Source organism: Mus pahari, chromosome 19, assembly GCF_900095145.1.
Source record: "Mus pahari chromosome 19, PAHARI_EIJ_v1.1, whole genome shotgun sequence".
Taxonomy (NCBI): Eukaryota; Metazoa; Chordata; class Mammalia; order Rodentia; family Muridae; genus Mus; species Mus pahari.
The window spans coordinates 29,104,639-29,130,614 of record NC_034608.1 but is presented as its reverse complement, the minus strand read 5'-3'; the positions used below and the strand labels follow the sequence as shown (position 1 = coordinate 29,130,614).

Below are 25,976 nucleotides of genomic sequence, written 5' to 3'. Positions count from 1 at the left end.
AGAAAACAAAAATGGCCTCCTAGAAACATACTGGTGGTGACCCACAACTCATTAAAATAAGGTGGACACATTTTCGTCACCCCCCTAGAGGGTGCCCCCAGCTTGACTACCCAGTGTTGGCCCTATCTGTCCAAAACAATAAGCCCAAACCCCCAAACTGAACACATTGGATGGGAAGGCTGTGTTTTCCCAGGCTAGCTTCAGGTGCTCATCTGATCTAAAGGAGATCAACCTCGCTGATTCTGAGATGGAGATGACCTTGGGAAAGACAGGCTGCTGCTGCTGCTGTTCTGCTGCTGCTGCTGCTGCTGCTGCTGCTGCTGCTGCTGCTGCTGCTGCTGCTCTGCTGTTCTGCTGCTCTGCTGCTGCTGCTATTCTGCTGCTGCTGCTGCTCTGCTGCTGCTGCGCTGCTGCTCTGCTGCTCTGCTGCTGCTGTTCTGCTGCTGCTCTGCTACTGCTGTTCTGCTGCTGCTCTGCTGCTCTGCTGCTCTGCTGCTGCTGTTCTGCTGCTGCTGTTCTGCTGCTGCTCTGCTGCTCTGCTGCTGCTGCTGCTGCTGCTGCTGCTGCTCTGCTGCTGCTGTTCTGCTGCTGCTCTGCTGCTCTGCTGCTGTTGCTGCTGCTCTCAGGGAAGGCAGGCCAGCACCAGGGCAGGGGAAATGTGTAGCTGGGTGAGACCAGCAGAGGCTAACACCTTCACTAGGTGTTGCTGTCTGTTTGTGCTGCTGCACAATGAGACATCATGAATGTGCTTGCATCTAGTGTTGGAATAGCAAGGTTTCTGCACACAGTGCCCCTTACATAACTTCCTCTCCAATCTTGTGTCTTCCTCTTCATGCTTACACAGCTTCTCACAAGCTGGGTAGAACCCATCCTTCTGCTTCTTGCTTTGACATGACCCTAGACTCTTCCTCTCTGGATGCTGGGTGGGTAATTGATGTACTTTATGCTGATGTCCAGATTGTCATGGTCTCATGACCAGAACTCTAGCTTGTTTTTGAGAGTTGAGCCAACTACAAGCTTTCTGCTTGGTGAGTACATACTCATTATGGTATAGTATGGATATCAGAGCTATGTACCGTCTTTTTCTAGTTAGCAGGCACTCATGCAAGCATAGGGACTTTTATTTTCTTACAAGAACCTAAGGACAGAAAAATTATTATTTATAAAATATTGTAAAATATCAAAATCGGGGGCTGGATAAATGGGTCAGTAGTTAAGAGTGCATATTGTTTTTCCAGAGGACCTGAGTTTAGTTTCCAGCACCCATAAGACGTGGCTCAGAACTGTCTTCGGGAATCTGACACATCTAGTCTCTGAGAACATACACAAATGCACAGACACAGACAGACAGACAGAACACACACACACACACACACACACACACACACACATTCATGCACACACGTACACACAACACACAATTAAAAAAGAAATTTACACCATCATACCCTGACCTGAACAGTTATCTATCTATATCTCTGTGGACTTTAGTGTGTATTTAAAGCACATAGTAGGATATCTGCTCAGGGCTTCTCCAACATGCTTCTTTTATGATTTGCCTAGGGTCCTTAAATTTTCACTTTATAGTTCTTTTTGTTTGTTTGTTTGTTTGTTTGTTTTTCGAGACAGGGTTTCTCTGTGTAGCTCTGGCTGTCCTGGAACTCACTCTGTATACCAGGCTGGCCTTGAACTCAGAAATCCACCTGTCTCTGCCTCCCAAGTGCTGGGATTAAAGGCATGCGCCACCACGCCCGGCCACTTTATGGTTCTTAATCAACTTTACATTGCACTGTGGCTTTTCAGCCTTCTACAGAAGACATGCCTGTGGGGAGAAAGTGTAAGAGGTGTTTGCTCTTGGCTGAGCGAGCCTCCTGTGAGCTTCATTTTTAGGAGAAGCTGATTGACTTTGCTATGTTCCAGCAGACAACCTTCTGCTCCTGGTACCTCCTCAGACAGTGCTGACCCCATGAGGACTGGGAGGCAGGATGTCTTTCTACTTTAAGTCAATTTTTATTCTCCATTCAGTAAGCAGCTGTCCCCCGGGGGTGTCAGCTGAGCCACAGACCCTTGCTTGTATTTCTTTGTTTTAGAAATATCTGAGGGCTTTCCTTGAATGTGCTTTCATCTTCCTTTGGCCAGATCCATGCTCTTCGTGGAGAAGAACACTGTCCCTTTTAGACTCCCTGGCTGGGATGACAACAACAGCCTTCCGGCTGCTCTGCCTTACGTTAATTATCCAATTATGATAGCAATAATGAGACTTGAGGGCTGTGCTCCAGAGATTTGCATACACTCGCCCCCTTGTCTCCAGCTCCCCCACCCCACCTGCCCGCCCGCCGCATCTCTGTCAGTCTAGCCCAGTGTTCACTCTGAGTGGCTCCTCACAGGCTCCTGTACTTGACTTATCACTGTGACTGTTCTGTGAATCTCGTCTTTCCCCAGGTGACATCAGTCAGGGACAGCCACATGAGTTTGGTTCTTTACCTGTGGATTGCCTGAAATTACTTGCAAAAGCAAAAGGCTACATCTCCCTTGGCTGTTTAGAGATCCTCTGACAGTTATATAATAAGGTTGCAATGAGACAAAATACGGGTGACTTGTATTTACAACCCCTCTGTGTGGATCGCTCCTTAGAGCAGGTCACATAACTGCCACCTACCCCTTCATTGCGGAGCTTACTGAAGGCTATGGTCAAGGAATGAATTTCCAAGCTCCAACACTCAACACAGCCAACCCAAGCCTCTTGGCAGCTCAGGGGGCCTATGTTCTTCCCCCCGCCCCTTTCTTCTTTCCATTCAGTGTGAGGCTCGCCCTTCCATCCATGAACATCTAGAAGAAGAAACCCCACCCCTGGCATTTTGGGTTCATGCTTTGATTTTTTTTTTTTAACCACACTACCCTGCTTATTAATCGTGTGCCTCCTGCCTGTGTCACTTAGTGGGATTAGATTCGTAGTCTCTAACGTTCCCTTCTGTCTTTTCTAAATGCAAGCTATGGATGATAATTCCTATAGGATTGCTCTTCAAATGTTTAAAGGACGAGTCCCCATGGGTTGTGGGCATCTTTGTCAGACAGTGCTGTTCGGTGTTGACGCTCAGTGAAGGCTCCCAGCTCAAATCGTGTTCTCGTTCAAGGACAGGTGAAATCTGCATTCAGAGGCCTGTGTCGGAGGGCCAGGTGTGCACCTGTGTCTAACACCTCAGCCTTCTCCCTGACCGCCTCCATCCTGTGTCGGTAGCCCCCTGCTTCTGTGGTGAGAATCTAGCCTCTAGCACAGCAGCAGAGGTCCTCCTATGTTCTCAGGCTCCCGCAGCTACACGGGTTGGGACTGCATCCTCACGAGGGCGTGTGGTCCGAGACTCTTGCAAAAGACACACGGATTCATTTCTTTCCTATCAGATCTGATCAACAATCTGATTGGGACCTCAATTCAACCGAGTCTGTCTGTTTTGAAGGTGAGGGTTTACTTTTTAATAGCCACACAAGATATATGGATCACAAACTCAGTCCTTGTTCTGAGCTCACGTGGTATTTGTGAACTGGTATTTATAGCTCACTTTTTCCATTACCTCCTCTGAGCTACTTTGCCCTCAGCTAAGAGGGTTCTTATCTAGCGGAGACTTCTCAGTCTCGAGTTCTGCAAAGACTAAGTTCTGCTGAACTGTTAACCCGTGCCATCAAAAAGACATGTACTGGGTTTTAAATGTAGGATTCCCTTCGAGCGTCAAACTCCATCCTCCTTGCCCATGTCCTTGTCATTTTCCTTACTGATACAGGGGCCTGGCTACTCACGGGAGCTCCACTGTTGGTCTTGGGGATCTAGGAGCCCATTCATGAAACCACAGGGTCAGTAGGACCACTCTTTTTCCTTGGATTGAAAGTTGCTATAGGAATAGCACAATCTAAGATCACAACATGAGTCTGTAGTGAGATGAGTAAGAAAATCCTTCATTCCCCAGGCCTGCATGATGTGTTGAGGTTTGGTCTTTTGCTGTGCTAAATACTGGTTGCTCTCAGAGACCACACATAGACCCAGGTGTCGAGTGATGCTACGTGATGTTGCCCACCCATGTTATCCCTGATTTGTGAATAAAGATGCTGACACCCAATAGCTGGGCAGAAGAGACACAGGCAGGGTTTAAAGAGACCATGAGGAGAGAGAGGAAGATGAAGAAAGGAGAAGATGCTATGGGATAAGAATCTTAAAATCATAGCTACGAGGGCTGGCCAGTTGGAATTAAGAGCCAGCACAGACGTAACATGGCAAATCATATGGAGGGATTATTGGCAGGGAAGTACACATAATAGCATAGAGGATAGACATCTGCCCAGCTCTTGTGCTGATTAAGGCCTATTATAAATATAAAGGTTGTATGTGTCTTTTATCTGGGAACTGAATAATGAAATGTGAGGTAGAAACTCTGGATGGAGATGAAATATTTTCAACAACCATCACGTACTCATGTAACTGTGAAAGACCTGGTACTGCACACTGATTTCTGACCTCTGTTAAGGCAACGTGTTTCATTTCATTCGGTAGTAACCTCATTTTTACATGACTGTCCCCACTGGGCTGGTGACAGGTCTTCAGAGGACTATCTCAGCACCTGTCAAGACCCAGCTGTGTCACAGGGAACAACTCCCATGAGCACTTTGCTTCTTGAAGGACTGAAGTTTTAGGTCAGAATTTTCTAGGGATACGGCAAGTTCAAAGTACTATGAGTTTTTAATTGACTGTGTTGTGGAGAGAAGGTTGGCAGGAAGCGATGAGAAATCTGTAGCCAGAATCTAAGAGGAGAAAGCCCCTCTGTGGTAGCTTAGGTTTATGGTGGTTGGTTTTCTGCAGGCACTAGCGGGTATTGATGGTAGCTGAGTCCTTCTGTGAGGTCTCCTTGGTAGACAAGACATTTAGAAGATGCAGTGGGGCTTATCTTCATGCCAAACTCGTATTTTACATCTGTCTGTGTTGGGTTGGCATGACCACGTCTTCTGGGAGTCCTTTGAGAGGTCTTAGGGGCAGCAGGAAAGCCAGGTGGTTTGGGACTCACAGCATAGGGAGGGTGTGCTTGCACCCTCCAATGATGGCTCTTTTAGATAATATTCCCATGTGACTAGATTCTGAAGGTCTTTTAGTTCTCTTACCAATATCCATCTTGCAGGGATGTTTCTCCCACTCTCCAGGTTGTCCATCTGAGATGTTCTCTGTTGCCCTGGAACCTGCCTATCCCTATTTGCAGATATCCCCACATCTCACTGTCTTTCCCCTGGCTTGCCACCCCTGAGGGGAGCATGCAAAATTCTCTGTCCCTGACCAGGATGTCAGTGACTCCAACCTTTCTTACCTTCCACTCAGCTTACTCTGGAGGCACAGAAGAAACACAGAATACATAATTATGCAAGACAAACGTCTGTCAAATAGTGATAAATACTACAAACACACACACAAAAGCTACATTGGAAAGGCAGGGGGGATATCAGGAGACATTGCAAGGCTGATTAGAATGGTCGGCAGACGCTATCTTGACGAGGTAATAGGAACTGCACATTAGCAAAGGAGAGTCTAAAGTCAACTGCTGTCCCCAGCAGGAGCTGTTTCCAGGAGCCGCTTACAGGACGGGGCATGGGGATGGGGATTCTTGCCATGGGAGACCCTGGTGGCCAGGTCCAAGGTATAGTAATAGGAATTAAGAATCAGAATTGAGAGTTTCTAGTCTAAGAAGCTGTTTTAGAGGCTGCTGTGGGCCTCAGGACAGGCAGAAATGGCTTCATGAGAAAAGAAAGAGCCCGTGGGCTAGAATCAGGGATTGGAGCTTGGAGGTTCCGGGGGGCTCTTTGTTTTCAGGCTCATTAGCTTCTTCCTCTCAACTCCCTCCAGTTTTGGGGTTTCTCATCTTAAGAGCTTCGTTGGCCCGCACACTGCAGAACTGGGGGGCAGAGGCTGATCTTCTTTTAACCCAGTAATATCACAGTTTTAAGACAACGTTTCATAGAGTTGGGTGTTCCCTGACATCCCACCAATCATGTGAACTGAAGATAAGAAGCCCAAGCTTGTCTCTCTACCCTTGTGATTTTCAAGACAGTTGGAAACAGGCCCCCCCCCCACACACACACACACACTACACTGCCCTGCCTTTTGCAGTTCTTGTCTGTGGTAGCTACTGAGAATCCCAGGCACTTCTTTCCCTCAGTGTCGACTCCATTTCCCCAGGACTGGAGACTAATTTAAGGTCCATGTCCCTCACAGGATCCCACAGACTCACCCGAGCCCTCTGTTTCATAACATCAGAGACTACACTGCATTCCTACCTAACCAGGTCACATGACACTCTGCTGGGGTCCCACTCCTGAGAGTCTGGTGTCTAGGACACCTCTCAGGACCCTGTCAACATGTTCAAGCAAGCTCATTGAAGAAATAGCCTGGGCTGGTCTGTATTGTTTCCACAGGATGGTAAGTGGCAGGCTGTGGAGGAGCTGAGTGGGAGTATGGAGAAAACCCTCTGGCTCTACACAAGTGGCCTGTGTGGGGGATGTGGCATTTAGGGGACATTCCACATTGCAAGACACTTCCAGAGCAGGAAGGCCAGCTCTAGAGCAGCCTCCCATCTATCTGGTTGGAGAGCTGCCAAGATTATCTGCCAAGACAACATAGGACACCAAGTGTACCAGTCTTGATGATCTCTTCCCCGGCCATAGATTCTCCTTGTGTTACATTACTGGCTTTCTTTCTCCAGTATTTAGTGAAACATGAATGTGCTCTTCCTCTGTACTTCTAGGAAGCTGAATTTTCTGCTGCACTATATGTATTTGCCACCTTATGGGACGGCGAAAGGTGTAACGGGAGTTCTTTTTTGATTGGAAGATGAGGTAAGGGTGGAGAGGTCCTTGATCCAGCACAGTGAGAGGCTAGAGGGCTCCTGATACCTGGTTTCTTAGTCCATTCTGGGTGCTGTAACAAAATATCATAGACTGAGCAATATGTACACATAAGGCCTATACTACTCACAGTTCTGGAATCCAGGACACCCAAGATGAAAGATGCAAGTGACTCTGCTGCCTCCCAAGGGAGCTGTGATGGATGCATTGAGATTCGTTGCTTGCATCTATGCATGGTGGAAGGAACATGGCGTCTCCCTCTTTATAACATTGCTTACTTAACTCCATTCATGAAGGTAGGACCGTCAGCAGTTGGCCATCTCCCAAAGAGATTGCCTCTGAATACAGTATTAGCTTCCAAACTTATAAACTGTGGGGCAGGGTATTGACATTTAGACCACAGAATGAGATGCCACCTTTGTGGTGAACACTTAACCACACTGTCTGTTATAGAAAACGGGAGATGCTTGGGATCACAAGCTCATTTCAGGTATGTACCTGTAGAAGGTTCCAGAGCCCTATGCCTCCACGGGTAGCAGCTCTTTATACATATGGTACATCTCTCTGTTTAGGAAGCTTTTCCCACTGTAGTGTCCTGGTCTTCCAAAGCCCTATATAATGATTTAAGCATGAAAAAAAACCCACTTATCTTAAGAGATTTGGGATGGGGCAGGCTTCTGTAAGTGCTAGAGTCTACGTCCTGGAATCCCTCTCCTCCTCCCCTCCCCCCTCCCCCCATCTCCCACTCTCCCACTTATCTATTAGTTCATGGACAGATATCCTCTGTGTGCCAAGGACTATTCTGCAGTCTAGGGAAGACGGGATCTCCTAAGTCCCTCACTTTTAAGGGGATGACACAAATTACGCGATCAGTGGGAAGGTCCTGTAAGGAAGGCCCATGAGACCACCCTGAGTCCTATAAGCTGTGCACATCAGAATCGATACGCATGCTTTAGGTGTCACAGGGAAAATTCCAGATAACAAAAATGGAAAACCAACTGGCCTTCTCTCCTCCTAATAGCTGCTCAGCTCAAGAGAGCAAAAGCAGAAGGAGCCGGTGCATTCTCTCATCGAGACTGTTCAGAAGTTAGTCTGGTCATAGCAAGACAGTCTTACTGAACATGTTCACCGAAGCCCAACATCAGGGCTCCCGTAGTGTGGGCCTGCTCCTCTAGCCCCACGTGAGCCGCGTGTCCCAGGGAAGTAGAATGAGGCCCCAGATAGGCTCAATACCTTCTCAGAACACCAAGGGACAATGCTCCTCAAGTAATGACTATATGCTATGGACACCAGCTTCTTTGTTTGTTAAAATCTTAAAGATCAAAAACTCAAATTGAACTTGGTATTATTAGTCTCTTTATCTGTGGAGCATCGGTCTTCTTTGGAATATATCAATAATCTCATTCTCTTTCATTTCTTTACATTAGGCACCAAATGGTGGTATCTGGAAAGAAATGGAAACCCTCTGGCTACCTTCTTTGAAGCACTCCACACTCCCTGGGGCTTTGGAGCAAGACAAGGCAGCACACATGCCCAGGGGTCTGCAATGGCTAACTCAAAGGCAGTGAGGACATGGCAGGGACATCCCTATTACACCACAACAATGGAATGAAGGCATTACTTATTCATCTTTAATTAGTTTCCTGTAAGAATCTCCTATCATTGTGACGTCCTGGTTCTCTGCATAAAAAGCCCAGCTGACCAAGCCTCTGGCATTGGAGCACACACAAGTGACATCTAAGAATCAATACACTTCAAAAAACCCTGGAAAGTGATCTGAGAAATTAAAACAGATGACAGATAAATGATAGGCTTCTAATAAGACTCGTCCTTTGGAAATACCGTCTTTAAAGTTTACAACCAGGCTGGATTTTAGAGAAATTGTTGAAACCATGACAATGGATGCTCGCAGGGGTCTGAAGAACTTGGGCAAGGAGTCACAGCTATAGAAGTGGTTCTTTCAAGGCTGAATCTTGGCTCCCACAGCGTGCTGCCTTTTAAGGAAATCAGTGTCACACACAGACACCTTGCAGAGCAAGCCATTGTTCAGAGTGGAATGTTATGCGATAGTCATTGCTTATGAAAAGGATGTAAGGAAAAGAATGAGGGTGGGGTGAGGCTTTGAAAGCCTTGGATCTCCCATTCTGCACCACACAGTCCTGTCTGTGCCCCAGGAACAGTTTGAAAGATGAAATAAGTTTATTCTAAATTTTACCTGGAACACAGTTTTGATTTTCATCCCCGGTCAATTTAAGAATGCTTTCAATGAGAATAGAAATTGAAAGCAAATCTGTTAACTCCTTGTTGAAGACATAAACTGAATGTTGGTGGGATGGGATTACAGCTTAAAGTAAAGGAGGAGAATAAGCTGGGCTACTGTGGGGCATCATATTCAACACCTCAGATTCTTGTGTGTGTGTGTGTGTGTGTATGCATGTGTGTGCATGTGTGTGCATGTGTTTATGTACATTTACATGTATGAGTATGTGTATGCATGCATGTGTGTATGCATGTGTGATAGTGTGTACCTGTGCATGTGCAAGTGTGCATGCTTGCATGCATGTGTATGTGCATGTGTATGCATGTGTGTGTGAATGTGTGTGTGTGTGTATGTATGTACCTGTGCATGTGCATGTGTGGGTGCATGTGTGTGCATTTGTGTGTATATGTGTATGCATGTATGCGTATGTGTGTATGTGTATTTATACATGTGTGTATCTGTACATGTACATGTGTGTGCGTTTGTTCATATGTGTGTGCACATGTGTGTGTGTGTGTGTGTGTGTGTGGAGGCCAGAAGTCAGGCTTTTGTCCTTAGTGGTGTCTTCCCTTTCCCACTTTCTTCTTCGTCACGGTCTGTCATCTACCTAGGAGGTTAGGCTTTCTGAGCAGCGTCTTCCTAGCACTTGGGTTATAAGCATATACTACCACACCAAACCTTTTCACACAAGTCCTGGGCACTTGAACACAGCTTCTTGTGCTTTTGTGGCAGGCATATTACCTACTGATCCAGTTCCCCAGCTCCTAACCTTTGGGTTTGTATGGACTCTGAGCTTGAGTTTGATACCCAGCTGGAATCTGGCAGCCATTGAGTTCTGGCAGAACCCTAGCCATTCTAAGCTAGGGAATTTGTAATATATTACTTTTGCACTAACAAAGTAATTAATATTTCTATGTGAAGTCCTTTCACCAATCTTGGATTTTAATTGGTTGTTACTTTTATTGAGTAGATTTATATAATCATAATTTTACTAAATTAGATACCACTACTTAAGAATAGTAATGAGGTATTTTTTTCCACTCTGGAAAATATGTTTTAAGTCATCTTAACCCAATATAAACATTTTGATAGAAGTTTTTAGAGGTCCCTCATTTTTTTTTTTAAAAAAGCAATAGAGTACGTAGTGTTTGAACATAGCATCATAATTCTTACCAATTATATTGCTAAACATAAGGTTGCAGGCCTAATAATATATCATAATTCATACCTTATGGTCTGGTGGCAATTAAAATGCCATCTTTCTTTGCAACTGTGTGTAACTGAATATTGCTTGTATAAAAATAATGGTCAGGGCTTTATTATCCAGAATGCAGCCTCTGACTACTTACTTACAGTGCTACCCTCATTACAGAGCTGTGCTTCCGTCTTCCAACACACACAGAGAACTGGACTTGGTCTCGGTTATTACGACTGGGAGTTATGGATATTGTGGTGCTAGTGCTAGTGACCTGTCCGTCTCTCTATCCCGTAAATTCCATAGTCTCAGTCACACCGTGCGACACAGCAATGAATGCACAGGCTGTCTCCCTCTATGGTCGAGAAGCAGACAGCCAAGCACAGATAGCCCCCCACGCTGATGGAAGAGTTGGCAGTTAGTCTACAAAGGGTTGGCTTCTGGTCTCTGAAGGTCAACAAGGGTCTGAAGGTCAACAAGGGGCCTGTGGAGAGACTGACTGGTTCATGCTTTGTGATGCTCACAGCCCTGTAGTGGTTGAGCTCTTCCTGTTGTGCAGGTCTCTAGGCTACACCTGGGTGAAGATAAGGGTCTGGGACTTGGATCGCACATGTCTCATGGACCCACCTTCCTGGAAGTTCTCCCTATAGTGGCCTTGTAACATAATCTCACCCCATAAGCTCTATTTAACTAAATGTAAGGAGCTGACAATGTCGGGAAATCAAATTGGATTGCCACACTGGAATGGGGAGAAAGGAAGGGTGATATTTTGAAAGGTTCCATTAAAACTCTGAACTGTAATTTCAGTATTAATATAAGAATGAGAACAATGACCTTATGAGTGTCTGTCAGTGCCACGGATTTAGACCCTGTGTGTTTTCCAAGTTGACACATTGCAGCTGAGACCTCAGTGTGACAGCATGCACGAGGAAGTGGACCTTTGGGGGATGACAAGGTCATGAGAACAGAGACAGGACCCTGCAAAAGACACCCCAGAGGTCTTGTTGCCTCTTTCCTTTTATCCCACCACACAAGGTTATAATGAGAAGATGGCTATCTGCAAACCGACAGTTGTCCCTCACTAGACATTAGCTCTCAAGAGATCCTAGACCTTGGCCTTTCTGGTCAACAAGCGCTCTGAGAATGAGTTTTCTCTAGTTCACTCCCTTCGGGTAATTCTCTGGACAGCACAGATAGTTCATTTTAGTAATAGAGACCACATCAGCGCAGTCTGAGCATTGCACCCAGGAGCAGTGTTGGCACTTCGTGGTCTACTCTGTGTGGGGAGCCATTCAAGGTTCCAATTCAGCCCAGATTATTGACATTTGCAATATACGAGGACTGGCGGAGGCCAAAGAAGCTTTGTGTCAGTAAGGAGCTGACTCTGCCACAGCCTGTGGGCTGGATTCAGAGAGAAGAGACGACAGAGAGCCTGGATGGGCCTGGCTAGGAGCAAGCCGAGCATCTCCTCGATTTGGGGAGGGCAATGTAGTTAGCCACGGTGTTTCATTCTTCCAGTTGTGATGTCCTGGAGGGGCTGTGGTCCACAGGAGAGCTAATTCTTAGATATAAGAAGTCACTTCTCCTTAGGCATTCCCTTCCATTTGAAGCCACCAACCTAGAGCTCTCATAGCAACCACCTCCTTTACTGCAGAGTCAGCTGTATCCAGAACCTCCCACAAGGCTGGGGTGGTCAGTTCTAGGCTGCTTGTTGTGCCTTGATTGTTATAGCTACTCCTAGATTTTTTCTTTTTCTTTTTCTTTTTCTTTTTCTTTTTTTTAATACAGTGCACTCTCTTTGTGCTAGCAGGCATCTCTTGAAGCTTACAAATGGCTATAAAGGAATATAAAGGAGGGCTGGGTAAAGGCTCTCCGTTGCTTCCACATAGATGATCAGGAGACAAGAGTTCCCAGCAGACAGCACTGACCACAAATGACTGAAACAGAATACAGTTGCACCCTTTTATTGGCACAGAAGCCCGGCAAGGGCAGAAATGAATGAACAAGTCCAAGTGGGGGGAGGGGGAAGAGGAGGGGACAGATGGCTGGTGGAGCCACTGCTCAGAACTCATGGACAGTGGGCAGAAAGACACGGAGAAGCAAGGCCGTCACACACACGCGATGACCAGTCAGGCACACAGCCAGGGAGTCATGCAGCGTCCCTAGGGAGGGCAGCACACTGCTCTGTCCCGTAAGATTCAGCCTGCTTATCAGTAACGTTGAAAGTCCTGTATCACCAGCTAGGAACTTGAAGCCATACGTTTTGAACCATAAACATCCTGTTGTCTACGCCAAGCTGAGGGGTTGGGTGGGGACGAAGCTTAACCAGTGAATGCCAAAGCCACGTGTACCCAAGGGAGATGCCGGGAGCAGGGGAGAGTGGAGGGGCGGGGCACATAAACTACCTCTTGACCAGCATTGCTGTAGGCAACTGTTAAAGCCAAAGCAACGCACAGTCCCCAGGGCTTCAGGGGCTTTGGGTTAAAAATAAGTACATAGAATTAAAAAAAAAAAATCCTAGAAATGGTCTTTTAAAATCTGTATTTTGAAGAAAGGGAACACACCAGTTGTATAACATTATAAAATATGGTAATAAACATGTAAAACGGTCATCAGGTTTGTAAATCTAATGACAGACAACTACAAAGAAATGAAACATATGTCCTATGTGCTGCACCATATGACAGCCACTGGTAGGGTAGTGGCCACTGTGGGGTGTACTAGAAACAGCTGCCTGGAGGACCTCCCCCCACTGCTCTGACCTCTGACCTCAGCCACATGCCTCCATGCCTCTGGCTATCTGGGAGCAGTGTAGTCCTAAAATTCAGTGTGCTATCAAGAAATGGAGAAGGAACCGGTGACCACACACAGACCGGCATACACAGGAGGTCTCGGGTAGTCATCGTTAGTGTCCTGTGCTTTTGTGGAGATGCCTGGTGAGACCTCAGGCATCCAAAGGCAGCCTCCTGCAGAAGCTGCATGCAGTCACTAGATAGGTGCCCACAGTCCATGCTGTATCACATACTGCTGTCCCAGAGTTGGGAAGGCAGCCTGGTGCAGGAGCCCCCCTCAGGCTTCTTTAGGAGTGTCGGCTTCTTGCAGGGTGGCGGCGGAGGTGCACGGGGCTCCGGGTGCTGCAGGGTTTCCTGCCAGCCTTCTCTGGCCTCACAGAGCTTCCTCCTCCAGTCCAGTAGCTCCTGCAGAGCTACGCTTTCATTCTCAGAGAGCCTCAGCTGATGGATGACCTGCAGTGGAACAGAAGAAGCGAGGTAGCTACAGTGACTGAGCCTAGCAGGCAAGTATGGCAGCAATGGCAGGGGGAAGGGCAGGGCTGGGGTGCAAAGAGTAGGTGGCCGTTCAAACCTCCAGCTGTAGGACCACTGGAAGCAGTATGGATCCAGGGAGTGAGAAATGACCTCCTGCAGATGTTGACTTCATCATCAAGAGGTACTGGAATCATTAGCAAGCACCACACCTCCCAGCAGGAAAGCAGCATCAACCTGCCCCACATTTCCTGAGTTTACAAACACTGCTGTGCCAGCTTGGATTTTCTCTTCATTTAATTCCTCTCTGAATAGATTTGCCTTTAGAAAAACAAGACTCCTTAAGCTTTACCCCCCAATGCAGGAACCACGTATTTATTCACATACACGTTCAGCAGGAATATCAGGATGACACAGCCCACTTCAATCATATACTTTAGCCCAAGGACAGACCCATCCCACCCTCCACCCCCCCCATTCCCGGAACAGTTGCTAGAACTGGGCCATACTGCTATCAAAACAGTTCCCAAGCACAGGGGTAATAAGAGACAACCACTACCATGCTGCCTATTGGAGGAAGGTTAGCTGTGTCTGAGATCACACTTGCCACCTGCTACGGTGTCTAGCCATACTACCCACGTGAGGACAATGGAGCAGAGACATTTGTCTAGGTGCTGGGCACTTTCTCATATGGTAAACCTTCAAACACAGGCCCAGGTCCAGCTCTTGCTGGACAGCACCTGACATGCAATTGTATTAGCTGTTTCTGCTTCGTTTACAATGGTTCCTGAAAACTGACCCTTGACGGCCCAGTTTATTTCAGCCTGTGCTCAATGGGGTGAAAGGTTACCTTGGGAGGGGTAGCTCCACCCCCACCCCATTTTTTGCCAGCAGCTGGAACTCTATTACAGGCACCGTTTTCTGGCTATTCTAACATTATTTTATCTTCTTAAGAAGAATGAGATTCTAGAAGCCAGGAAGGGGGTGCCAGGAGAGAAGTGGAAAAACCTAGAAGACGGTTCTCTCATTTCCTGGGTCCCAAATGCCTGGCTATAGCACCACTTCCATTCTATCCTGACTTTTGATTGACCCAGAGAGAGCAGAGCTCTGTAGGACATGTATTATGGCTCTCCCATAGAGAACAGTGTCCAGATAGACAAGCATTGTCGGCAGACTTGGGCCAAGTCTGAACCCACACCTGAGTGGGCTGTTTAGTCATGCAACACACTTTCAAAGTTTTTAGTTCAAAGCACCAAAGTTGCAAAATTCAGATCTGTGTTCAGAGTCTCTACATACAGCGTCCGGGGGTGGGGTGGGGGGTGGTAGGGTCCTCATTAGAAAAAGGAATTTCCTATCCATGTGACTACGTCATCAGAGTAGCAGTGCCTCAGTGTGGACATCTCTGGACTCCTGGTCAACCGGCCCATCCCTACCTCAATCTCAAGGCGTCCATAGAAAAGGTCTCCAAAGCAGGATGGCTCCTTAGTACTTTTCCTAGTTTCCCGGATGACCTGCACATGAGACAATTCTGCAGACTGCTTCTACCCACAATGGAATGAACAGGGAAAACAGGGCTCTGGGGAGTACATAGAATTTATCCAGCTAGTGGATGCTGTGGAGGGCTAGCAAGTATAGGCAACGTTCTGTGAACCAGGCTTCTCCTATGAGTTCTACAAAGTGCTATTTTGTGGACGAGGCAGCCGAGGCACAGAAAAGTTCGTTTGCCCAACAGGACACAGAGAAGGTGATGTCAGAGCCTGTGTTCTAAGCTATTGCTTTCTTCAGCTTATCACCCCACTTCTTCTGTCCTGTAACTTATTTAAACTACAGTCAGGGCCTGCCAAGTGTGTGATGTCAATGTGACTCTTCATGGGTGCATTTAAAAAAATTCCTCTGATCCCCTCTGCTAATGTGAGATACCACTGAGGCCAGTCTCCTGTGTTCTGAATTTGCCCACATTCAGGATACAGCATGGGGTAGGCAGAGGTGGTTTTCTTCAAGAGTGTGGACACTGGTAGTTTCCGCACTAGCCCAAGTGCATGATCCCAAGTTCCTCCCTGCATCTCAGCAGCACTAACTGGACTGAATGGCTTAAGCCTATCAACCAACCAACCAACCAACCATCCAAACAACCAAACCAAACAAAACATTTAGAAGGACATGCAGGTAGAGGGAGACATGATAGGGATTCTGGATCCTCAGAGGACCTAGAAGACAAGAATGAGGGTTGGATATGATCAAGATACAGTGTATCCATGTATGAATTTTTCAAAGAATGTGCTGATATCCAAAGGGCCTATGATAGAAGCAGAAGAGGGCGTCAGATCTTGTTACGGATGGTTATGAGCCACCATGTGGTTGCTGGGATTTGAACTCTGGACCTTTGGAAGAGCAGTCGGGTGCTCTTACCCACTGAGCCATCTCACCAGCCCAGACACTGACTTCTTAATAGAAATACTGGAAGCTGGGAAAGCAAAGAAACATGAATGGAATTACTGAGAGCCAACCCAGCTCTCCGTCTGACAGAGCTAGCCTTCAAAACACAGAGCGAAATAAAGACGTCGCACAAACAAAAACGTGTCCTCAAGATATCGTGCATCAACAGAGACTCAAAAGGAAGGTTTTCCTTTATATAGGAAGAGAGTGATCTCAGATGGGAAAAAAAAAAAAGTCAAATTTAAGGTTTAGGAACACTGTAATTAGCAAGCCTGCAGGTAAACATCAATTAGGTGCTTGGAATGTCTCCTAGACTGTAAGTCTCACACAAAACACACAAGGCTGCCAACTGTAACTGCACAAGCTGGAGGGATTAAGGAAAGGTTAAAGCCTGAGCTCTAGAAATATCAGGAAAGTGATAGAAGTAATAAAATATGCTAGGATGTAATGAGTCAAGCATGCATGTCCCACCCTCTAGCCAAACCACTAAAGGAACAGAAACAATGTTTAAGCTAGGAATTAAAACAAGAGAAAGTGAATAGCAAATACTCACTTTAACTGAAGAAAGCCAGGGGAGACAAGCCTGTAACAGAGACCTGTTACTAAAAGAGAGTAAATTCGAAACCCAGACAAAAGAACCCCAGCCTCCACTCTGCAGATGGCACTGGGCTCCCCACTGGCTGTGCCCTCCTTCTCTCTGCAACAGACACATTTCCACTGCAGCATGGACTCTGCGGCATTGTCCAGGACAACTAAAAAGATGCCAGATGCAGCCCTCCATTTAAATTCCAAAAGGCACAGCTTTGAAGTCAGCATCGCACTGACCTGAGCACAGAGGTGCCTATCTCTAGGAAGCTGCTGATCCCAGTGAGACTTGGCAGGGAATTTGACAGAAAACATCTCAAATCTCTCAAGTCATGGTGTCTTCTCCTGTGTGTTCCTGTGTGTGTGTGTGTGTGTGTGTGTGTGTGTGTGTGTGTGTGTGTACCTTGGGCATTGTGTCTCAGATACCATCTTGTTTGTTTTTAATGGCAGAGTATCTCACTGATCTGGGGTTCCCCAAGAAGGCTAGGCAGTTGCATGGATACAATTGTATCTATCTTTCCAGAACCAGGATTTACAAGCAGGTGCTGTCTGTACAAGAGTTTTTTGTTTGTTTGTGGGGCTTTTGTTTTGTTTTCTCTTGCTTTGTGTTTGGTAGGTTCTGGTGCTTGAACTCAGCTCTTCGTGTTTGTTTCATAGTAAATGCTTTGCTGACTGAATGATCTCCCCAGCCCTTGCTTTTCTTTTTGGAAAACCAAAATCAAAACAATCACACACACCCCAAAAAACCTTTTCTCTCTTTTGAGAGCTTTGCTGTATTTACTAGAAATACTCAAATTCCCAAGTACATTATAAAATGTGGAGCTTATGCACACAAACCATTAGCAAGCCCTCTTAATGAGGGTGTTGCAGGTTTGAAATACTGAAGGGAGTCCAGAGGAATGGAATCAACCAGCAAAGAGCTTTCCGTGGTTCCCCAGCAAGTGAAACTCTGACTGATGGTTTCGATAATCAGCTTGAGATCAGAATAAACCCTTTCTTTGGAGAATACCACAGAACATTCCTCAGATTCTATTTTAGAGATTAGCCCTGATTAAGGGAAATTTATTAGGCGTAAAAGGAGAAGTGTCGGACTTACACAAAAGGGACGCCAGAATACCAGCACTATTGTTCTTCATTAAAAAAATAAGCACGTGCATATGTACGTCTAAATGGAAGTTAGAAATTCTATATCTGACACAGAGAGATTTTAAGATCATGATTTTCAGCAGCTTGTCCCAAAAGGAAAACACTATGGGGCTAATAACATTTAATTTGCTTCATTTAGATCTATTAAATTTATTAGATTGCAAAACTCAAGTATCACGGTCTCAGAGGTGATAAAAAGGACTTTGGTGTCTCTGAATAACAAGCCAGTACCATTATGTTACTCCAGTGTGGTCCAGCCCAGTGTAAACAAGAAGCATTTCAAATACTACATGGCATCATAGAAACACCTGTACCAGTGTCTGTCCTCTTTTGTGGTCTTATGATGTATTGGTAACAGTATAATACATATCAATTAATTGATTGTTGTTTGCTATTTCCCATGTAAACCAAGTATTGTCATTAAGAGGTGAAACTTATTTTGGTAACAAAATGATCATTTTGCTTCTGAAAGGGAATCATTTCATTTTAGGGAAATAAAAAGTCACAGGAGGTCAGGGGCTCTGCCACATCTCAGCTCAGGGTCTGCTGGCTTCACACCAGGTGGAATTCACCCATTTATAAGACAGAGGTCACCCTACTTCATCTTCCTCTCTGGAAGGTTGTACAGAACTGTCATTAGCATTTACAGACAGGAGGCAACTGTTATACCAAGGCATAGATGGAGCCCCAGTTAAACCTTTGGAGCCCATGGATCAATCCTCTGCTCTACAACACAGCTCGTGGCCTGATTTGAGGAGATGCCATGGACACCTTTCTGTGACACCCACAGTGTAGACAGAGCAGCTAGGCAAGAGCGACCAATCTGTTTTCCTATCACTCCATTTTTAACCATCTGTGTTGGTGAGGTTGCCATGGTAGAGGGCTTGCAGAGGGTCTTTGTTTTGAACGGGGATGTCCAGCTGAGCAACAGGAAAAGGGAAATAACACAGACTATAACTGTGACCCTGAACTTCACCCTTTACAGGGATCTTGAAGACATGGTGGATCTAGCACTGTAGCTGAACTTGGCCTGAAGGTCTGCCCTATGGAGAGCAGGGCTGGGCTAGATGTTCAATGTGGCCCTAGAGCTTGGTCATAGAATATAGCTCACAATCATTTAACCAGTAAGAACCAGCCAAGGAGTGTGTGACTGACATGTGAGAACAGGCATGAAGGAGGAGTAGCTGTGGAGGCTTCACATTGACTTGATGATGTCCCCTAGAATTGCTGAAGGAATCCTGATCCCCAAATCAAATACCGTTCGATGAAAGAGCTTCTCTCAATGAGTGGCCCGGAGGGATGGTCCTGAGTCCCCCTTTGTTATGAAAGAAAAATTCCCCAGATGCTGAGCCATGCTGAAGTCAGTGTAAGTGATTTAGGTATAGTTGTTCAGAGTCTCAGATGTGATTTAAAACCAAGGAGAGCAGTACCTGCGGAGGAGAGAGGCTTCAAGCAGTTCTCATGTTTTAATTTCAGGTGTCAAATAAAATACTGTAACCATATATGTTGGCATCAGGATCTCCCAAACCTATGACATCACATAGGTGACAGTGTGACCTGCAGCATATTCCCAGAATCCACTTGGCTCACCTCTCACCTCTACATGTGTTATGTCATTTTCCATAGAAATAAGGAGAACGCCCCCTCTCTCTCCTCCCCCTCTTCTCTTTCTGCCACCACCTTGTCTCTCTCTCCCAATAAAACCTCTTTCACAAGGAATTGTCTTGGCCCTAATGTGGTTTTGAGATGGGACCCACCATTCTAACACATCAATATATGCACATTGTTATGAGCAATTTAAGCAACTTTTTAACAAAAATATTTCAACTTTTATGTGTGTGTTTTGTCTGCACGTATGCCTGTGTACCACCTATATATCTGGTGCCTGCCTGGTCAGAATCCCATGGAACTAGAGTTACAGGCAATTGTGAGTTATCAGTTGGATGCTGGGAAGTGAACCTGGGTTCTCTGTAAGGGCAGCAAGTGCTCTTAAAAGTTGAGCTGAGCTTTCTCTCCAGCCTCCTTGAACAACTCTTAAACATAGTGGTTCTGAAATAGTGACTGAAGGCTTAGAAGTCCTCATGTTAAAATGTTTTACATTTGTAAGTTTGTGATTTTCTTTTTTGAAAAAAAAAAGCATCATGTTAAGAAAAATTTGCATCATTTGAACACATTCTTATGTGACTTTTTGTCATTTTTTCTAGTTTACTGCTGGATGGTGGTGGCATACACCTTTAATTCCAGCACTTGGGAAACAAGAGGTAGGCAGATCTCTGAGTTTGAGGCCAGCCTGGTGTACAGACCACAGAGCTAGCTGTAGGACAGGCAGGGCTATGCAGAGGAAAACCTATCTCAAAAAACAAAAACAAAAACATAAACAAGTGAACAAACAAAAACAAAACAAAAAAGAAAGAAGAAAATCACCATAAGTTGTCTGTCTGAGGCTGTGGTGTAGACAGATGGAAGGAACCCATACACTTTGTTCTCCTCTGAGCAAGCCTAGTGGCCGTGCAGAGTGAGTCAGGTCAAAGGCTGTGCTGCAGACACATAGAAAGCAGCTGTGGAGGTCATGGGTAGACATGGCAGGAAAGATCAAGCTGATAGAAACTGGGAGTGCTCCTGTCAACTCCTACACAATCCTGGTTTCAGCAGTCACCGGGCCAGAAGCACTCTTTACCTGAGTGTCAGGGATCTCAATTTTACTGTAGGCTTTTATTTCTATTTATTTATTTATTTATTTATTAACTTTTAAGGCTGCAACTGCAATATGAGCCAAGACTATAAAGAGAGTTCACATAGCACTGTGTACATACTTGTAGTTAACACGTCTGTAAAAATGATTGTTAGATGTTAAGGGCTGAGGAGAATATGTTTTCCACTTAGAATGAGCAGTCTCTCTCGTGCAGGTTGGAGATGTGCTGATCTATCCAGTGTGCATCTGTTGCTGCCTGACCAGGCAGCACTACCCTTTGGCATTCAGTATAGGAGCTTAGAGTATCGGTGTGATCGGTGTGCGAATGCTGGCTGTGCTCAAGAAAAGGGAGGAACATTAGCAGAATAGAATTCACTCCTGGGTCCATTTTTTTTAACGCAAGGACAAGAAATCCTGTCTTCATCTCTCACCATTTTCTCTGTGGAAGATGTTAGAGGTCTACAGCTTCAAGCCATGCCAGCCTCGCCTGGTTCCATTGAACACATCTTACGCTGTGGTGACTCTCATAGCCCACAGACTCAGATAAGCCCTTTCACATACGGGAAGCCCTGGGAATTTACTAAAAAATGTGCTGCTGGGATGTGGGTGGTCCTGCAGCCCTGGTTTGCAATGCATTTTGTCATGCCCGGATAGGCTTGAATCACCAGTGGGCAGGGTTGTGGAGGGGGAGGGAGACTGCCCCTGGGAGACCTCTTGCTGGCAAAGAAGAAAGAGATTTAAGCCCAATGGATTAAATGAGTTTATGCCTGGAAGTGTTATCTGGGGATGGAATGGGGGTGGGGGTGGGGAATGGCGGCTTTCTAAGACAGGTCCAAACCAAGGCTCTTAGCCTCAACAGCTTCACAAACCAAATTGTCTGGTGGTCGATTGAATAGGATACTTGAAAACCAGGCTGGAGAGATGCTTCAGCGGTTAAGAGCACTGACTGCTCTTCCAGAGGTCCTGAGTTCAATTCCTAACAACCACATTGTGGCTCACAACCATCTGTTATGGGATCTGATGCCCTCTTCTGGTGTGTCTGAAGGCAGCTATGGTGTATAATAATAAATAATATATTTTTAAAAAAGGATACTTGAAAACCATCCTGTGATTTTTTTTTTCAGACTTAATATTCCAGAGAACCGAAGACTTTGACAGCTCTTCTAGTTTACTTGGAAGAGGGTCACATGTCACAGTGCATGGAAAACTAGGGAAATCAGATCCAAAAGGTACATTTCACAACCAGTGGCTGAGGCGGCATGACCAGAGCCACCAGGAGTCAGCATTTGTTTCTAGCATCCTCCTGTGATAGTATATCACCTGACTTGATCCAGGTTCACCTACAGCAATACTGTGCTTTGCTAGTACGAGAGTTTCTGTGAGGAGGACATAAAGCTGTGTGCACTGAAATGTTGTTTTCACAAGCCTCTGATGCATGTGTCTATGTAGACAGGCGAGGTGCAAGACACTTTCCAGCTTGGAGACTAGCTTTCCTTAAACAAAATCCTAGTCTCACAAGGTCTGTAACTGGAAGATCCCTCCACAGAACCTATGATCCTTAGAAAAGAATGGAACACACAGCTGGGGATAAAAGCCACAGTGTCCCTATGGGTCTCAGAGAGTCTGGATCACTTCATGTTCAAAATTGAGACAGTTACGTAATTTCTACTTCCCCTGCTCAGATCCTAGATTCTCTTATGTTGCCCCACAGCTAGGAAATATCAATTAAAAATGAAGATAGAACTTGCTACAGTGATATGTAGATTCAGTACACGCATGTTCTTTCTTTTTAAATGTTTAATTTCGTGTGTGTGTGTGTGTGTGTGTGTGTGTGTGTGTGTGGTATGTGTGATTGCATAAATTTATGTGCAGTGTGTTCATGCAAGAGCCTAAGGAGGCCAGAAGAGGTCGTCAGATCCCCTGTAACTGGAGATGCAGATGGCTGTGAGCCGACTTGTGGGTTCTGGGAACTGAAATCAGGGCCTCTGCAAGAGCAACAAGTACACTTAGTCACTGACCCACCTCTCTAGTCCATGGTCTTTCTCATAAGTGAGACTGACAGTTACATCAGAGGTTAGGAAAACAATGATGAGCCTAGAGAGAGAGACATGAGAGCTGTAGGCTTAGCACAGCTGCAGGCGTTCGCTCATTTTCAACAGCTTCCTGCCATGCTACTAATAGGGTTCCGTGAGGTGAGCTGATTAGATTGCTCAACTCTCCCAGACTTCTCATGGACCTGCAGTCCTTCGGACAGCACTAATTATCAGCAACTGATTCCTGAGTTTTTTTTTTACCTCAAGTCTTTCATCTCCAGGATTAAAATCATCTTTGTACATAATTCGGACATGAAGTCATATTGCTGTTCATTTATCTCAGAATTGATTTTTCTATCGACCGTTTACCCAAAGGTGAAAAGAGGCATGTGCTGACATTTATGGAAATTATAAGAAGGTAGCCTTAGCTCTCCCAACACTGAAGAGCAGTGTTTCAGATGCAAATTTCATCTCCACGCACTGCTAACAAGACATGGGAAGAAAGAAAATAAGAAAATGATATTTGAAAATCAGACTATATAATCAAAGGAACATTTTTGTGAATCTTAAAGATGTGGCTTAAAGCAGGTGAGACTTGGAACCAAGGCAGCACTTTGTGTTAATTGCATGCTGGTGTTTGAGATGGAGTTTCACGCTTGGCCATCTGGGTGGCTAGGAAAGGCAGTGCACCTCAGACTGGTCTCAACACCATCTTCTTGCCCCAGCCTCTCAAGCAGCTGAACTTACACATATGAGCTACCATGTCCCACTGGAAAGTCTGTGGTTACAGGAATATGTATGTCTCTATTTCATTAAAAAAAAAACCAAACAAAACAAAATAAAAAGAAACACACAGCACCAAATGTATCTAAAAGTGGAAACATCATCTGTAGTTTGGACTGAGCAAAGTTGACCCCCACATCATCCAGGAAAGGTTGCTTGTGCATCCATCCAGTGGCATTTACTCGTGGGATTTTGGTCCTTGTAACCTCAGGTTTAAACAAAGGGTAGGAAGTTCCCCCCAAAGGAACAGGAAGCTTTTACTGACACCTAGCATGGCTGTGTCTAGACCTAGTTAGGGGTAAGTTTGTCCTTTCGCATCCAGACGATGTGATTTCTGAAATATTCAAGAACTATTCTTACAAATAACAATTAGCATTGCAGAAAAAAAAATTACCTGTTGGGGTTTCAATCGACATTTATTTGAATTTGTTGCTGATTTCCTGCTATCAACTTATGACTCAAAAAAAAAAAAAAAGAAAAGAAAAAGAAAAAAAGAAAAAAGAAAAAAGAAAAAAGCCTGTGTGTTTCTTTATGTCCATTGAAAGTGATGAAACTCAAGACTGAGATAGATTTCAGCAGCAACACTGCTTGTCCCAACTCAAAAGTTAGGCAATTATAGACAGTGCCCTGTATACTCAGCCACTGGAAGGCAGAGACAAGGGATCTTTGAGACAAGTTGGTGAGCTAGACTGGTGAGCTCTAGGTTCAACTCGGAGGCTCCGGTTCAATAAGGAGGCAAACAATCAAGGACAACCCCTGTTACTGTGAACCTTCGAGAGTCATCACACAAGGGCATACACATGCACACATATCCACACATCCATGTTTATCTGCACATGAATACATAGACACACACACACACACACACACACACACACAGACACCTCACATACCCAAAAGAAGAGAAAGTGACAAAACAAATACTTGGGATCGATGACACAGACCTGGCGAATATTTATTGTAATGCTGTTATTGTGCAATGGCTCAGACCTGGGGAACTAATGAAAAAGCTTGAACCTAGTAGACTGGAAACTTGGAAAAGTAAAAGTTTGTTAAAACCCCCTTTCACATATTTTCCTGGAATGATAGAGAGTTATTACAAATCAAAGGAGGACTGACTAAAAACAGTTAATCTGCACCTCTCCTCGAAGCCCAAGTTATGTCCGTGGCTTGTTCACAATTGTCAGCATCTCTGCCTTTCCTCCCTTGCCTAAAACACCAAGCCTGCATGCCAGAGCCATCCGGAAGCACGGCAAGTTTGGGATGCACTGATTGCTGTCTTGTCCTCAACTTTTCCCATAGACTGTATGTGGGACTGGGATAGGCAGCCTACGTGGGTTGAATGAGGCCTGCTCTGGCAACCCAGTAGAAAACTCGAGAAGGGACAGAAAAGCCAGCCACGTTCCCAGAGTCAGGTGACTGACACCACAGAGCCTCCAACTCCATAATTCTGTGACTATCAGTCACACAGACGATATCCCAAGCTTCTGGCATTCTGGCTAGCCTCCACCCCACAGTTACCTGACTATAGCCACGTATGCTCCTCCCCACAGTTACCTGATAGCCTAGCCCACTGTAAAAGGGGCTGCTTGGCCCCTCCTCACTCTCTTTAGCTCTCACCTTTCTTACTCTCTTCTCTAGCCCTCCTTCTCTCTCTCCCTTCCCCGTCTCCACCTGGCCATGGCTGGCCTCTCTCCCTCTTTCCACCTTCTCTCTTTCCCCCTGACTTTCTACAATAAAGCTCTAAAACCATAGACTGTCTCTGCTCATCAAAGCCTGCTGTGCTTGAACAATGGGATTAGCTTTCCCCAAATGAGCCGCATCTAACCTCCCTGCCCGGAAGGCCTTCCTGCACTCCAGCCATGGACCAGACCAAGGACTCTCGCCCATGTGGGAACCCCCTCTCCCCTTGCCCTCTCCTCCCTTCAGCCCCAGGGGCCCCCATTTGTTCTCAGCTCCTCCGTGGTATCCAGCGTGGGATGCCAGAGGCTGAGAACCTGTTATCTAGGACTGCCCCTTGTCCACCCCCCCACCCCCGAAATCTGGGATTCCATGGCTTCACACAGCCAAACACCCACCCAGGGCTATGTGGAAAGCCTGTGGCAGGCCTTCCACATCAGCCCGCCCAGAGCACCGGAACTCTGGCGGGATGCGGGTTCTCTCCTGCTCCCCCTTTCCCCCCACACCCACGACCCTGCAACTGCATATTTCAGTTTAAGCGTATGGACACGAAATACCTGCAAGGTTTTGTTTCCATTCCTTGCAATGGTCTCCATGTTCTAGGTCCATATTAGCACCTTTTCTGAGATGCAGAAATTCATCTTTAGATGCTGTAGTCACTGGGCTGTATATGTAACGTGGGGATGTGTATTTAGATACACCGGGATTAGTTGGTCTGCTCTAGTCACGTTATCTTCTGAGAGGTTTCCCTCTCCATCCATCAGTTAGCAAATGTATCTAAGTCTTTAAGTGAAAACTGAAGGAGCTGTGGCGTATTCTGTAAGACTTAATCAGAAGCGCCCAACACGACCTGTCTCCCTCCAGGTGCCTTAAGCCAAAAACAATAGCACACAGAGAGACCTCAAGGCAGTTTAGCATTCATCAATAATGTATCAGGGATAGAGAGATGTTCAGCAGTTAAGAGAGCATACAGCAGATGTCCCTCCATAGAGGAATGGATACAGAAACTGTGGTACATTTACACAATGGA

At 45.8% G+C, this 25,976-nt stretch overlaps 1 protein-coding gene across 2 annotated transcripts in view; it reads right to left on the bottom strand.

The window, feature by feature from the left end:
- Nucleotides 1-12,276: 12,276 nt before the first annotated feature.
- Nucleotides 12,277-25,976, bottom strand: part of Myo16 (myosin XVI) — a 490,479-nt gene continuing 476,779 nt past the window's right edge. The window contains exon 35 of one of the 2 annotated variants that reach the window (XM_021218659.1): nucleotides 12,277-13,573. In XM_021218659.1, coding sequence (XP_021074318.1) covers nucleotides 13,346-13,573 — 228 coding nt within the window. In that variant the 3' untranslated portion in view covers nucleotides 12,277-13,345. The remainder of the gene's footprint in view (nucleotides 13,574-25,976) is intronic. The other variant, XM_029531821.1, reaches the window with a different exon arrangement.